The following is a 16,910-nucleotide window of genomic DNA, read 5'->3' as shown; positions in this document are numbered from 1 at the left end:
AAATTTACATCTCAAATAAAATATATTTTCTTCTTCTTCCTTTGCAGAATGTACCCACCATTTGGCCTCAGAACTATCAAGGTAAATAAAGTGCAGTGCTCTTTCTCGCTCGCTCGCTCTCTCTCTTAGTTGGGCGAGCTAACTATATCACTCTGTCACGCTTCCACTGCCTGCCTACCTCTCTCTCTCTGTCTCGCTCTCCACACTGCTCGTGAATTTCACATTTGTCCTGAACTGAACGCTTGCTCAGCTAGCTGTAAACTATATATATTTGTCGTATTATTGCTGTAGTATTTTGACACAACACCTATTTGAGTATACGCTTTGTTTTCTTACTTTCTTTCATTCTTTCTTTCGGTTCTTGCTGCACAACCAACAACCAACCATCCAATGCCGTTAAAAGGTTAAAATAAAACCAAAACTACAACAACAACAACCAGAACAACAACAACAAACAAAATTTTCGTAGTCGCCACAATTTTACGTTGAGAGCTGCCCGAACAACAACAATAACAACAACAACAACCACCACCACAACAAGAACTATCATCATAAGCAGATGCAACAACAACAACAACAACAATAGCCACTAGAACAACAACAACAAGAACTACAACAACAACAACAAAACAACTGATGCTGCTCTCCCCCCGCACTCCACCACAGAACTCTCTGTCGTTGTCAACTACAACAAATTGTTTGCTTTAATTTAAATTGCTAACTTAATTTAGTTGATATATTTTATTTTTTATTCTTTTCTTTTAGTTTAACACACATATTCGCTCTAGGCGTTAATTATTAGTTAAATGCCACGCCCCCCGCCCAAACACTGTATTGTATTGCTCTGGGGCGCAGTAGGAGAACTAGCCAAAAAGAAACAACAACAAACAAACAAAAAAAAACATCACAAAAAGAAACGAAACTGAAATTTTTGTTTTCGTTTTTCTTGATTTAGTGGTAGAAACTGCGTCATTTAATTGATTAATTATTTGTTTTTGTTGTATGCTTGTTGTGCATATATATATATATAGCTTAAATATATATTATACATATATACATACACATGTAGTGGTCAGCACACACATAAACACTCATACACACACACACAGACCCAGTTATTGTAGACGAATGTGTTTGAAATATGCAAAATGTTCTTCGACTATTTCTTGTAGGCATTTATCCCTGTTAACTTTGAGGATGCAGCAAGCAAGCAAGCAACAACAACAACTACAACAACAACAAACTACAAATACTGATGCTACTAACTACAACAACAATAGCAACAATAACAACAACAACAACTACAACTACAACAAAGCATTAATAGAATTTATATAAACAGCAGCAGCTGCAAAAGCAATAATAAATTTATAGATACATAGTTTGAAAATCCACCAAGGACACCAATACACACCCACACACACACCACACCACACACACACTGAAATAGAGAGGGTGCTGTAGAATAAGCAGCTTATGTTTTCAGTTGATAGAACAGGATAAAGTAGCAGAAATGTGGGTGGAACTGAAGCACTTAATAATGTGCAATTAGTGAAGATGGGCAACTGAAGCTGACAGGTTGAGAGGAGGCTGATTAAGTGGAGGAGGGGAGGTGGGGTGGGTGACGAATGGAAATCTTGAGGGGAACTCGTAGTGTGGTGAGAGGAAGCGTTGGAGGGGAGTGGAGGGGAGGGTAGGGGACAAATGCAAAGCAGCAGCTGCTAAATAAAAAGACAGAAATAGGCAAACAGAAAAAGCAGCGAAATGTAGAATAAATATAATTTTGAAATATTTAGCACAAATAAAACAGAAAACACACACAGACACGAGAGAGAGTCAAGTCAGCTAGCATATAATTTATTAAAGAACAAACTACATCAATTATATATTGCAAGGGTAAAGAGGGGGTAAACAGGAGGAGGGGCAGAAGGGGTAGAGAATGGAAAGCAGCTGCACAAAACGGGCAGCAAAACGAAAATTAAAGACATAAATTATGCATAAATATTAATTTATATAAAATACACACACAAACAAAACATACACACACACACACACACACATATATATATATATATGTACATATATATATTATATAAACACACATAAATGTAACTGTAACTGTAAATGAGATAACGTTAACTGTTATACACATACAGCGATACAAAGCAAAAAGCAAAAAAGTAACTAAATACTAAGATTAAAAGAAAATGCAAAAACAACAAAAAAATAATGAATAAAAACCGCAGCACAAAGCATGCGCGCAAGCTAAAAGATACACACACACAAACATACACACACACACACTAACAAACACAACACACATACTAATATATAAATATATATATCTATATATACACATATATATAAACATACATACATACATCTACCTAAAGGTTATATAGAATGTATTTGTAAGCCAAGCAAACCAGCAAACTGAACGAAATTGTAAGAGAAATAAAACGAATTAAAATACTAAAAAAAAAAAAAAACAACAGAATAGAGAAGAAAAGAAAAGAGGATAAACTAGCGTAAGAGATGCAAAAAACAAACCTATACAATAAAGATATTCAAAATATATGCTAGCTAAAAAAAAGCAAAATGAAAAATGAGCAACAAAGTATGAAAAGTATATATACACACATATACCGTATACATATATAAATATATATATACATACATATATATATTATATACTAATTATATGCCTAGTACATAGCCAGAAAAAAAAAACAACAAGAGTAAATAAAAAGAAATAACTAAAGCAATACATAGACACTCAGTAAGTGCGTGTAACACGAGTATTTAGCTAAAAGAAAAAAAACATAATGCAATAAAAAAAATACTGAACTAAAAAACCTAAGTGTAAGAAAACGCGGAGAAGAAGAAGAAAATCTCGTCAAAAAACGTTGTTTTTCCATTTGTACGAAATGCATATTGAAATCTTTTTTGTTACGGATCTAATTGTTAACTCTTGGCATAAAACTAAATTAAATGAAAATTATTTAAAAGAAAGGGCTGGGCTAACTCAACAGCGGCGGCGGCGACGATTCCAAATTCCAAGAATATTGAAAAACAACAAATTGGTGCATAATTTGGCTAAGAACAAATTATTTATATGTATATTTTATGAAGGTCACATTTGCCTTAACAACAACAACAAAAATAACAACCAAATTATTTGCCCACACACATACACACACATATACACACACCAAAAACAAAATCGAACCCAGAGGTTTCACAAATTACCTGCAAATTGAAGCAGTCGCCACCACAACCCACCCCACACCACACCACACCCCCTTCCTCCACCCACTTCCCCGTCGCCGCAGTCGCCTGCCTGCCTGACTGCCCCGCAGATCCCTTAAAAACTTGTTGACAAATTTGTAACGTTTAAAACTCAATTGTTGCATAGTTTAATACATACAAAAAAAAACAAAAAAAAAAATCTAAAAAAAAAAAAAACATTTTTAAAATCGAATCGTAACAATAATTAGAAATGGCAAAAAGAAAAGAAAACAAAACCAAACGAAAATAAAAGCAATAATTGAATAATTGATATGCTCTAGTTGAAAACTACATCCACCAGATAAGCCCCAACACAACACACACACACACACATCACTCACACCCACACACACACACACGTGGAGTGTACTTAAAGCCAGTCGAGCGTTTTTTCAGCACTCACAAAAATGCGAAATAGATTTAGGTTATGAATTTTTGTTAAAGGGACAGACTTAGTTTTAGCTAAATGTCCTATTAGCACTGGCATACCCAACACACACACACCCAGACACACACACACACATAGCCAGACAGACACAGACACATGAACCGCAACTAATAAATCCAAGGCATAACTTAAGATATATACGTGATATTTTGAAAAACAAAAAGCAAAAATTCATAAATAAATGGTTTAGGTTTAAAACAATATTAAATATATATATATATATATATATATACATATATACAAATGGCATAATTATTATGAACATTTTTGCTGACATACATACAAAAACAAAAAAAGAAAACAAAACAAAAAGAAGAATAAGATTTAAAAAAAAACTGTTTGTAACTCAATTTATTGTCTGACTCGAGGGAAGAGAAGAAGCAGCAAGAAGAGGTTCTTAAGTTTTTACTGTAAGCAGTAAGCAGATTGTGTCCCATCGTCAAAAAAATCTATTAAGTTTATACATGCATATATATATATATATATATAAATATATATATATATATATTAATAATAGTGAATATTTATATTGTATACTACATATACATACATAACGTACATAAAAATGCATATAAATATATACATATATATATATTAAATATATATATACTATATATATATATTTAAAAAGAAAAAATACAAAAAAAAAACACAAATTAGTCAAAGCAAAAAGGCAAGAAAAGTGAAAAAAAATTATATATATCATAGCAAAAGGCATAAACAGTAAACAATAAGTAAAAGAAGTAAAAGAAAACATTATATATATATATATATATATATATAATATTATATATATATGTGTATTTTAAAGAAAATCAACTGATTAAAAGTGTAGCTCAAGTTGGGAGCAGACGGAGAAGAAACGTTTTTAGTACTAAGTAACAACCTACCTAAATGAATTCAGCAATTATAGAAAACGCAAAAAAAAGAAATAAGAAAATAAAAATTAACTAATAATTATACGTGCAGCTCTAGCTCGATATAGAGTATATATATATACATACTATATATAATATATATACATATACAAATCAAGTGGAAAAGCGACATGATCATCACAATTATTTAACAACTATATAAGAGTCACACTCACACACACACACACTCACACTCAAAACACCCACATCTATTCGAAAAGAGCGCCACGAAAAAAGGCTAAAAAGAGAAAGAACTAAAAGAGTAAAACAAAACAATAAAGCAACAGCTACTTAGTAATTTTTAGCAAAATGCAAAAAAAAAAAAACACAGAAACAAACCTGTTATTATTATTATTTATATGTTTTTGTTGCTTACAGTATTTAGTTTGTTTATTTGTTTGTATCTCTCATCGTACCTAATCCGATTTCCTATCAGACACCCAGACACAAATGCCGCAACAGAGTCCTCAACTTGCCGCTTGGGATTTCGATGATGGCAGCAACAGCAACAATAATCGCAACGTTAGCAGAGCCAATAACATCTCGGTGAACAACTGGCGCATGGCCATGTAGTCCCCACAGAAAGAACTCTCTCTAAAGCTCCAGCATTATAATTTTTAAAAAGAAAAAAGAACACTTTTAGCAACAAAAAAACATCCGAAAAACGTACAAAATCAGCTGCTCCTCCAGTGCGTAAAACTGAACAAGACAAAGGAATGCCGACAAAGATAATGCAGTGCAACATTGAAGGCGCCAACACTACAAAAAAAAAAACAAAAACAAACACAGAAAAAAACAGTTTCTTGTTATTTGTTCATTTTGTTCAATAGTTTGTTTATTGCGTTACTATGACAAACATCAAAAACGAAGCAACAACAACAGCAGCAGGATATTAGCAAGCTTCAACGTCGTTTCCCCATAAATAATAACTAGTGGAGGCCCATTTGAGACCGAAGCATATCCAAAATTCTTCAAGAATTTATTCCAAACCACGAAAATCAACTCAATACAAGTCTCAATGTGTTTAGCCTTGCTAGCACTTTGCGGCAAGTACAGAACCCGATAACTGTAAATCGAATACTACAACCAGCAACATTTATCGTTGCGGCCAATGCAAAATTTCGGGCTCAGTCTTTGGCGTTCCGATTAGGAGTTTCTTTTTTGTATTTCACTGTGGCTAGATTTCACCAAATTTTAACGTTTTCTACTGCATTCAATAATTATCGATACTTATCGATTTTGTCATCTTCCTTTTTGGACTGCTTGTAAACCAAAATTTGTTTATCTTTGTGTATAGAAGTTGTTTTCTAAATTTAAAATGTTCAAATTCACAATTGACAATTGTTAAGCAAATAAATGATGCGAGCCCGAAACGAGATACAAACTTCGAATTCTTTTATTCATGTTTGTTATGATTTATAATTTAATATGATTTTAATTTGTTTAACATTCGCTGCACACACATCGTGGCGTGTACGTAATGTGAATTATGTCCACAATAAAACTGTAGCCTACTTTCAGGATGCGCATTAAAAACTGAAATTCGCAAAACGTGCAACGAATCGTTTTATTTTGAGTTTCAACTATTTAACAAGAGATAAACGACGAGCCCGAAACACGAGAGATACGAACTTCCTTTAGTTATTTGTTACATTTAATTTTCATTTGCTTAACATTCACAACACACACACACACACGCCGTGGCGTATACGTAATGAGAAATTATGCCCACATGCTGCCCGCAATAAATCTGTAGCATACTTTTAGGGTGCGCCTTAAGAAGTGAATTTCGCAAAATGTGCAACGAATCATTTTATTTGTGAGGGGCAACTATTTAAAGTCGTCGTGTTGTAGATTCAGTGAATTAAACGATTTAATAGTTGAATTAAACGGTTGTGTCAAATTAGCTCTAATCAATTGCAATGATAAAAACAGTTAAATCAAGATTATATCTTCGGTCTGCCGAAGTCCAAATACCCTTGAAAGGCTTTAGTCTGCTCGTTCCCATTAGATAAACACAGTGATCAAATGCAATTACTGCCTTGAAATAAAAGCAAAACGTTTTATGGAAAGGGGAAAACTAGAACATAGAAGCAGTAGGGAAAATACCCCTTGCAAGGGTATATGTATATCAAACGCAGTCGAGCGCCTACTAAGCATATATACATACTCGTATATGAAAAAAAAACAACAGCTTCTATATAATCTAAATGTAGTTCAATTATTAATGATTTGCTAACAACAAAAAACTCTTGTCTCTCACAAATCTTCCCGTGCGGCCTGCGGGCTATACAAATATAGATAAATCATATATATATCTATAAGTACTTACAATATATACATATATATATATAAATATGAGTGTACAAGAACAATATCTCGATGGCGTCTTTACAGATAACAAATATTTATATTACGATTAATTCAACTAAAAACAAGTAAAATCGTTTTTACATAAGAAAAATGCATTTTTTAAAAAAACGTCTACATGTGAATTGAATAAAAACCTTATATAAACTATACATATGTATATATGTACACGTTTTATTAAATATATATATATATATATACAAATAAGGTATACATATGTGTATGTATATGTATATATATACAAGTCGAAAAGCAACATTTTTTATAAATATGCAGAGCGCGTCCGGCTTTTGGCTAGAAGATGTACCCCCCAACTATCCCCTACCCCCCTTTGCTATGCACCCACCCTGCTGAGAGCGTACGCGTGTGTGTGTGTGTGTGTGTGTAGGTGTGTAGGCGCGTCAACGCCTGTGTGTGTGCGTTAAAATGTTTTTGAAGTAAAATTTAATTTACAAAAGACTGACGCTAAAAAAAACAAATAACTAAAAAATATATATTTAAAAACAAAGTGTTTACGAATTTTTCAAATGCGGCACACAGGTGTCGCTGTATGGTAAGTGGGGTGTGTAGTGTGCAAAACGGTAGGGAGGAGGGGGTAGGGGTGAGGACTCGGTAATGGGGACAGTGTTGGAAATTTGATTTAGTCGCGAGCGCGTTTTATATATGGTTATATTATATTGTATTTAATAAATGGAAAACCTGAGATATATATTATATATATTTATATTTACAAACAAAAACAAAAACCAAAAAAAAAAAAAAAACAAACGTAAATTATTAACAAAATGGTAAAGAACAAAATATACAGTGTTATTTTTATGATATTGTACTTATTAGTCAAGTCGCAAGTAAAAAATAATTATAAAACAAAACTGGGCATTAGGAAAGCAGCATAAATTACAATTAATAAATAACGAGTAACACAATATAATAGAGAGCAATATTAAAATAATTAAAACACTCACACATACACACTCACACACACACACACATACAGAATGAAAATGTGATTGACACGCAGACACAGACAGTCACACACACATAGATACAGTCAGTCGCAAGCCAATATGGTTGATTGGTTCGAGAAAGGAGCGAGCAATGTATAATTATCATATAAGTGTATAATGAATTGAATACTAATTGAATCATTCGGTATGCATATGAATACTATAGTGAATACAGTTTATCAGACTGCGCCCCAACACACACAGACCCACACACAAAATACAATAAACAATGCAACGAACTCGAAATGAGAGAAATAACCCAAAAACCCACACATAGGTGCATTATATATATATATATATCTATATATATATATATAGAGAGAAAAATGAAGAAGAGGAGAGCGAAATAGCTAAATTGGTGAGAGTGGGCGTGGTGGATATTCCAAACGCCCCCACTGTTAAAGATGGCTTGGCATCGTGCGATATCATGTATTAGACAAACCCCTATAGTTGATGGCTTGGCATCGTATTATATCATATATTAGCAATATATAGTTAGTCACAGTCAGTTGTTAGTTTAGTTGGAAACCCCCATAACTTTTCAACTCCTTTTTTATATACAAGACATTTTTTAGATCATGTTATTGTCAGCAAAGCATTTTTGAGAACTTTCCATACAATATATACATATATATATATATATAAATATACAAGACAATTTGAATATCGTATCAAGGCTCAAGCTTGAGGCAACAACATCAACAACTACAACAAACATATGGCAAATGGTGAAAAAGCAACGAAGAAAGTGAACTCAATGATAGAATGTTGCAAAAATGATATTTTCCTTTCATGTTGTGGCGAATGCGTAGAAATATTTAACGATATATAAGATATATGATATATATACAACCAAAAAATAAATGAAAACAAAACGAAAAACAAAACATATTTAAATTGTAGCTAAAATGGTTTCAAGTAAATGAAAATTGTTGTTGAGTATTTTTAGTCGAGACACACACATATGAGAAATACTTATATACAAAGAAAAAATATTGAATGAATTTATGAAAAACACTTATTGTAATATTTCTTTGCCAACGGCATGCAAAAGTCTCTAAAGCTGAATAAAACCAAAAAACTGTGCTGCCGTTGCTATTTATATTTTATATATCAATTTGTGTGCAATTTCCGTTTTGCCTTCTGCTGACAAATTAAGTACGACTTATATTTTAACTAAATTCGTTCGACTTTCATTCTTGTTTTCAGTTTTCTCATCTATCAACTGAAATTACTTCCCTTTTGCGTTTTGTGTATTTAAACAAATTGAAACAAAACGAAGCTGAAGCAAATTTGCAAACCAAACAACAGATTAAATAAATAGCTGAAGATCTAGATACACCCACACACACACACACACACACACACCCACACACAGACATCAAAATCAATGTTAAGCGCCCAGTAAAAAAAAAAGAAAACTATGGTATAAATAGCAAAGATTAGCAATGAAACTTCTAGATAAATTATAACTTTTAGCTAAAAACAAAACAAAAATAAAAACAAATAAGGAAAACAAGAACACGCGATTAACGACAAAAACGAAATGTATCCAAATTCTTCCGTACGACAGAAAGCTCTAGCTAAAAATTTACCACACGATTAAGAGTCTATATATACAAGATACATACGAGATACATAAGATATTTACTATGTAGTATTACAATACTGAAGCAGCATAAAGTAGCGTCATCAAATACGTAAAACATATGAGAAAATCAACCCAACACTTAAATACAATAATACCAACAAACAAACAAACAAACAGATCAAGTTCAGGTTAAGCTACTGCATTATAAGGATATCTAGATCAGTCGAGAAAAAAGCACACACACACTCTAAGAAATATCAGAACTAGCATAGAATTGAGACGGGGAAAAGAGACAAGAACAACCACAACTGATCTCAACTGGGTTCTATGCTAGGGGTAGTCAATACATCTGTATAAATGAACTAGCGAAGTAAAAGGTATATATATAATAACTATAATAATAATAATAATAATAAACGTATGACAAAAGTATTACAATTTTGAGCTGCAATATTTTTTAATCGAAAACCAAAAATGATATATATATATATGTATTATGAATAATGAAAACAAAAAAAAAAAAACAAATATTAAAGATAATAATTAATATATATTTTTCTCTTTTGAGATCAAAACGAAATGCAACTGTTTTCGATGTGTGAATTGAGTTAGGCAAAAATAATGTGGCATAGAAAAATACAAATACAAATACAAATACAAAAACAAAAACATATTCCAAGCATTCAAAAACCAAAGAAAAACAAATCTATTACAAAGAAAACAGAGAAAAACGTCACAAATTTTGTGTGTACTTTTTTTCTTGGGTTTTTACGTGTACAACTCAAAAACTTCCGTGTGCAAAAATTAAAAATAAAATACAAAAATAAAAACAATGGAAAAACTACACTACACTACACAAACAAAAGCAAAGCCAGACACTAAGCCCAACTGAAATTGTCAAATATGAAATCTATATGAATATATATTTAGATAACTATTATATATATATACATATATATATATATATATATATATTATATACATGTGTGCAAATTATTCAAATACATCAAATACGATGCAGAAAAAGATAAAAAAAAAGAAACACAAAAAGGTCTCTATATATCTATATTTAGTAACAATTAAAAAGAAAGGCAAAAGAGGATACGTAGTACAACGGCAAGCGAAATAAGAAGTATAAAGCAAAACATATTAAATTACAAAGAAAAACGAAAAACCAGAAAAAAAAAACGAGAAAAAAAAACGAAGGAAGGAAAGGCGAAAAAAATAATTATTTATAAAGGCTGTAATTTTAAGATTAAATTACGATACTTAAAGACGAGAAATAATTAAAAAAAAAACAAAAAAAAAAACAACAAAAAAACAACAAATAAACAAACGTAAAACACATTTCACCCACGACGAGAAGAATTATATTAACTAAATGCTAAATACTATACAAATTAAGTACGATCGATATCTAAAACGAAATTATAAACCTAAACATAAAGGCAAACATGAAAACATGCAAAGAACACACACAAACACAAACAAACAAACAAACAAAGCGTATATACATCAAGATAAATACATACATACAAACATACATACATACAAAAATAAACCATAAATACGAAAAACCGACAAACATAAATAAATGATATATATGAGAAGAACTCAATGTATGTAATAAATATAAAACTAAATAAAATACATAAATAATTAAAAAAAAACTGATGCAAGAAAAGTTTTATTTCGTAGTACTTTACTTAGTCTGTTCCAGAAAGAGCAGAGTTATCATCTCTGGGATTTTATTCTTCTCCACTTCTCTTTTGGTATTGAGGTAAGAATTAAAACACGATTCTTGTCCTATAGATCCCATAGCATTTTTGGGAACCGTTTTTATACTCTTGTATTGTGTTTTTCAGGAAACGCCTCCAACTGTTTCAATATAGCCATGTCCAACTATTTGTCTATTTTAATGAGAGTTAGTTCCTCTGTTTTGTTGCAGGATGAATCGGATCCCCATATAACAAAGCTATACCCTTAGCAACGATTGATTGAAAGTTGCTGTGTCAATTTGCTCGTCCAACAATTCGACATTGGACTATGACATCATATTGTAGTAAAACGTAGATGTCAGCAAGGATGATTACTCAGATACCTTTAAATATACGAGTATATGCCAACAAAGTCATACTGTGAGAGAGCACATCTCTTGCAATCTCAGCTTACTCTATCCAGGCGTGACTCATTTGTAAGTAAATTACATGTGATAGACATGCTTTCAATTCATGCTCAGACATTGAATGGATGACGCACAAGACCTGCGCTTATCGCGGTTCCCATTGAAAATATCACTTGGTTTACTTTGTTTGCACTAAAAACTACAGACTCGTCATTTATTTCGCTGCCTGTGGAGGTGACTTCGTCGGATACAATAAATACACACTAAAAGATACGTATAGATAGGAACTATATAGGGGTTTGTTGGTGTGGCAGCTGTGGCAGCTACTCCTTGTTGATGAAGGTGCGATTATAATTCTGCATGCGCACACTCTGCGGCGCCTGCTGATTCCTATCGAACTCACAGGTCCTTTTCGTCTTCAGCATGCGAGGATTGGGTCCCGACGAGGTGCGCCAGTAAACAGTCTGGACAGCATTGCGTCCGGCTATAAACCGCGATGTGGCTCCAACCAAATAATTCACTTTATTCGCCGCCGTCATTGTGTTGAAATTGTTGTTAAGTACTTTAGTCTGCTACTGGTACTAATATCACAGGTATTACTATAGAGCTGGCTCTATAATATTGTTATTTGATGTGTTTTTCTGTAGTCGCTGCTTCAAGCATTTGTCACGTTTGACCAACGAAATGTTTCTGTGAATTGACTTTACACAAGCAGCCGCTTTTATAGCTGCAGCAATCAGCGGTTCCACTGAGTAGCTGCTAGCTGCTTATCTTCTCCTATTTATTGTAAGTGCTTGAATTGTAGTTGTAGCTGTTCACAAGCACATTGATAAGTTTATGTCGTTATTATTATTTTGTGTGGAACTGCGACACAAACCTTTGTTTACATGTGCCAAACTGGTGTGGACTCCTCAGGTGATTGCACAGGCACAACTTCCATGTACGCAACTCAAAGTGCAAAGTCGTCATCGTATAGCATATATATGTATACTATATGCTTAATGCTGATATTCAGATTTAATATATATGCTAAATTTGACGTCGATCGTGCACATTTCACATATCATTTACGCAAATTCATTCTGACAACTGATCACTTTAATCCTTATCTCCCTATGCCAAGCTTAAGCCTGTCTCTGGCAAATTAGTAATCACATCCGGTTTTTAAATTCACTCTCGATAGAATACACGATACTCCATAAGCAAATGTCATATCTGAGATAGCCAAACTAATACCTCTCCATTTAGAAACACATCCCATAGCGTGATTCCTCCACATCCAGATCCAAATCCAGGCCCCATAGCAGCTGATTGCAGCGTGTTCAGGCCCTTAGAGGGGGTATAAAACAGAACTGCCTACGTGTGGCACTGTCTTGGTGATTATTTGCTTGGCTTATCTACAAGTGCAATATAAGCGGAACAGACTGATAAGCCAATTTTCAAAACAAAAACAAACCGTCTAAAAACTGCAGTTACAACGTTGTAAATTTAAGCGTGCGCCGTAAAGCCATTGTAAAATAAATAATAATTATATAATAATTATAACAATGACATCAAAAGCCAATTAGTAAACAAAAACAGCCTTAGCACGGCACTTCAAGATCAAGGTCGCCCTTTGTGGCGGGGTTTGCATTTGCAGATGATAAGAATTCAACACGTTTTATGCTGGTGATCAATGTATAATCGAATCAGCAATATCAACTTAAAACCTTCCATAATATTTTCGACAAAAACTTTCCACATTCGGCTCTCGGATCTTTTGATGGAAAGTAGACCAAAAAATGGTTTGCTGATAAGCCGATGAAGTCAGGGAACCTTTCCGCCAAAAACAAAAAACAATATTATCAAAATGTTTAAATGTTTAAATGAAAACAAATGGAGAACTCGCCAGACAAACAGCATACATTCGCGTGCTTCCCAGCGATAAGATAAATTAACCCAAAGACTCATTTCGATAAGATTGAAATCTAAAAGAAAACACTATAATTACCGGCCAGACTTGTTGCCATGGCAAGCATTAATCCCACTTTGCTGCGGAGTAGTCTGAAAACTGCTTAGGCATATTCCACACATCATCGATTTCAATAATAAAAAATGTAAATCTAAACATTTGTAAATTTTCTCGACCCCTTTTGCCGATGATAACATAGCTGAACACGTCAAAAATACTGAAATTCTACACTATTTTCCATAGACAGATTTACGTCACTGGGATGCGATTAGAATAATCTCAAAAGTGCTTGGGCATATTCCCTAATTCGAATTCGTTTAAAATTTGCTGAATAGAAAGGAAATTGGCTTCAAATGAGGAATGCTATTTAAGCTTTGGGTTATATAAAAGACAAGTTGCTAGTTAGTCTAATCATAAAACTCAAATATCTCTGAAAATCTAACTGGTCTAAGAGCATCGGTTAGCGTGGGAATTACGAATCCAAATAAGTGAAACATAGAAACGATGTTTGTCAAGAAAGTTTATAATTGAATTAAAAGCGCACTTAACGCCTACATATATTATTTAGACTTAGCTACGACAGTCAGACAGTCGGACAGATAGGATGATGAGGGGAGTTGGGGGAACTGGTTACAAAACTAATTGAGTTTAATTAACAGCGACAAGAGCAATTAAGGCACCGAAACTAGATGGTTTTTGGTTAGCAGTTAGCTGCAATTGTATTCCGAGCGTTAAATGCTTAAGTAAGTCGATTATGCATAAATTAACAAATAGAATATGGCTGGAATGCGGTTCCTCTACAGCAAGATGCCACTTTCTCTCTCGCTCTTGCTCTTTCTCTTTCTCAGTGGCATCGCCCCCAGGCGGCAAGTAGCAGCAGCGACAGCAGCGAGAGCAAACCGCCGCCTACATTTGGAGCCCCACTGCAAACCTTGCGTATGGTTTCCGAGTAGAGGCCACGGCGGGAAAGCATGCTGCGTATGCTGCGCAGCTCCTGCAAGAGAGAGAGAGAGAGAGAGAGAGAGATAGAGAGTGAGATAGGAAGTAATAAGCGTAATTAATCACAGTAAATAGCTGTTACAAGAATCAGTTCACTCAAAAACTAGACATATTCTAGATTCTAGAGCAAATATATTATTTTTTTGCGTGTCTATCAGTTGCAACTTACATCTGTGCTGAGGCCGAGCCGATTGCGTGTTAGCACCACCGTATAAATGGAGCTCTTGACATCGTTGCCGCAAAAGGTCAAAACCAAATGATCGTTGACCGCTTTGACCACCTGCACAGTGCCCGTGAACTGGGTGTACGAGTTCAGCTGGACCAGGGAACCCCTCTGATCACCAATGTTCGACCATTGGCCGGGCGCATCAGCCGTATAGTTGAAGGTGTACTCCAGATTGTTGTCCCGTTCGCTCCACACCAGACGCAGATACTTTGTGCGTGGCGGCTGACGCACATGATCATCGTTATCTAGATAATATTGGGGCGTCGTCGAAATGTGCCCGTAATTGTTTTGATTACGATTGTTGTAGTTTGTGTTGTAGCCACGATTGTTGTTGTAGTTGTTGTTGTTGCGCACCTAAACACGCCAAATTGTACTTGAATTGCTTTTAGAAAGTTTGATTCTGGCTTAGACTCACCTGCTGTGTGACATCGGTCAGGTGAATGATAACACACGAATCGTACTCGTAGACGCCGGGAAAGTCTTGGCTATGCATTATTATCTCGCTACCATACCAGAGGCCCATTATCTATATATGATTAAGCAGATGTATACAACTAAACAATAACAAGAGTGCTGTAGTCGAGTGATCTCAACTACGATTTGCCCTGAACCCAGTTGTTAAATATATTTCATTTTTATTGGCGAATTTCCCTTTAAAAATTGTACAGCAAAATCGAAGTCCATTCTGCCGACAAACCCGTTAATATTCCTACATACACACATACATATATACGTACACGCAATCGTAACAGCGAAACGTGACTCTGTAGAATTCATATATTGACAGACATATTGACGCTCGTGTCATCTCTTTCTCACAAATCCGCTCGCATTTTTATGCACTCAGGAAATGCAGGCAGACAGGCAAGCATGGCTATATCGACTCGGTTGTTGACCCTGATCAAGAATATATACACTTTAAGGGTCGGCCTGTTACATACATTTGCACAAAACCATAATATAAAAAGGAATCGCATAAATTTTAGATATAGAACTAGAACTGGTGAACAGGTATCGTGCTTAAGAATCTGTTCAGTTGCAAAGTTAAAGCAAACTAAGGATCTGGACAATATTGATCCGTATCTACTTGTATATATATTATTAAGCTCAATTAAAGATCTTGAAAGAATATTTCTAATTGTCTGTCCATCAATTAACATTAAGCATCTTAATTTTATTTGCATTTAAAACTAATCTTAATTGGTTATTGGCATTCCCAATTTGAGTGTCAACTTGAGTCGTAGTTGTCGACCTATTCAACTGTGTTAAAATTCAAATAATGATGAATATATGTAAGTACATATATACACACGTACATAGTGCTTGATAATTTGAGCAATGGCGATTTGCATGCGAGTTGCGGGAATGGGTCAATTAGCTGCCCGCATACAAAGAGTCTGACTAACTGACTAACTGTCTGTCTGTTGTCTGTCTGTCTGTTGTCTGTAGAAACGACCGACCCATCAATGTGACATACGGCCTTAAGCCGAAAGGGTTAATTAGCACAAATCAAGTGTAATTGGATTATTTAACAACTGAGCACATTCCACAATGATGTTTTTCATGTACTCATTTTTGTATCTTAATCTCACCTGCTCCAGATCGACAGAGTTCTGTGGATTAACGTTAACGCAACGCATGGCGGCGTTGATGCGCTCGGTGCTGGTGGTGCCATCCATTGAGCCATAGTTATAATGATCCAGATTGTTGGCCGCACAAATGTCGACTATCACACAGAATACAACGAACTTAATAAACATATTGATGCACGATCTATCCAGCTATCAGTTATCAGTTGCGGCTGATAAGCGTTTGGCCCTAAAACGTTAACGGAGTCTGAGCTTGAACTGCACCAAATGAAATGCCAGAGGCAACTGCCATCATAATTCGAGCAAAAACCAGCGACTCAGCCAAAGAGAGAGAGAGAGAGAGAGAGAGGGAAAGAGCACAATTGAGCGGATTGAGCGAAAGAGCGGTGAACAATTGAG

The 16,910-nt window shown here is 34.3% G+C and overlaps 3 protein-coding genes across 10 annotated transcripts in view; 1 reads left to right on the top strand and 2 right to left on the bottom strand.

Annotated features, from left to right (window-relative positions):
* The window catches only part of LOC6558652 (protein boule), a 31,596-nt gene extending 25,564 nt beyond the window's left edge, over positions 1 to 6,032 (top strand). For 2 of the 8 annotated variants that reach the window (XM_032743364.2, XM_032743363.2), the window contains exons 7-8: positions 48 to 81; positions 5,090 to 5,947. In XM_032743364.2, coding sequence (XP_032599255.1) covers positions 48 to 81; positions 5,090 to 5,226 — 171 coding nt within the window. In that variant the 3' untranslated portion in view covers positions 5,227 to 5,947. Of the gene's footprint in view, positions 1 to 47; positions 82 to 403; positions 905 to 1,172; positions 1,258 to 5,089 lie in introns of those variants that run through there. The other 6 variants (XM_032743368.1, XM_043215675.1, XM_032743365.2 and 3 more) reach the window with 5 other exon arrangements.
* Positions 6,033 to 11,923: 5,891 nt separating this feature from the next.
* LOC6557167 lies at positions 11,924 to 12,495 on the bottom strand. Its single transcript, XM_001983410.2, has one exon. The coding sequence runs from the start codon at positions 12,283 to 12,285 to the stop codon at positions 12,070 to 12,072; it is 216 nt and encodes a 71-aa protein (XP_001983446.1). The 5' UTR covers positions 12,286 to 12,495; the 3' UTR covers positions 11,924 to 12,069.
* A 1,892-nt stretch (positions 12,496 to 14,387) lies between these two features.
* LOC6557219 (kinesin-related protein 10) lies at positions 14,388 to 16,862 on the bottom strand. Its single transcript, XM_001983411.3, has 4 exons — positions 16,515 to 16,862; positions 15,338 to 15,448; positions 14,866 to 15,276; positions 14,388 to 14,691 (listed from the first exon to the last, which is right to left on the bottom strand). The coding sequence occupies exons 1-4, from the start codon at positions 16,680 to 16,682 to the stop codon at positions 14,542 to 14,544; spliced, it is 840 nt and encodes a 279-aa protein (XP_001983447.1). The 5' UTR covers positions 16,683 to 16,862; the 3' UTR covers positions 14,388 to 14,541.
* Between the last annotated feature and the right edge of the window lie 48 nt (positions 16,863 to 16,910).

This window comes from Drosophila grimshawi, unplaced genomic scaffold (genome assembly GCF_018153295.1).
Source record: "Drosophila grimshawi isolate 15287-2541.00 unplaced genomic scaffold, ASM1815329v1 contig_44, whole genome shotgun sequence".
Taxonomy (NCBI): domain Eukaryota; kingdom Metazoa; phylum Arthropoda; class Insecta; order Diptera; family Drosophilidae; genus Drosophila; species Drosophila grimshawi.
The sequence above is the reverse complement of the archived record's forward strand: the minus strand, read 5'-3'. Positions and strand labels throughout refer to the sequence as shown.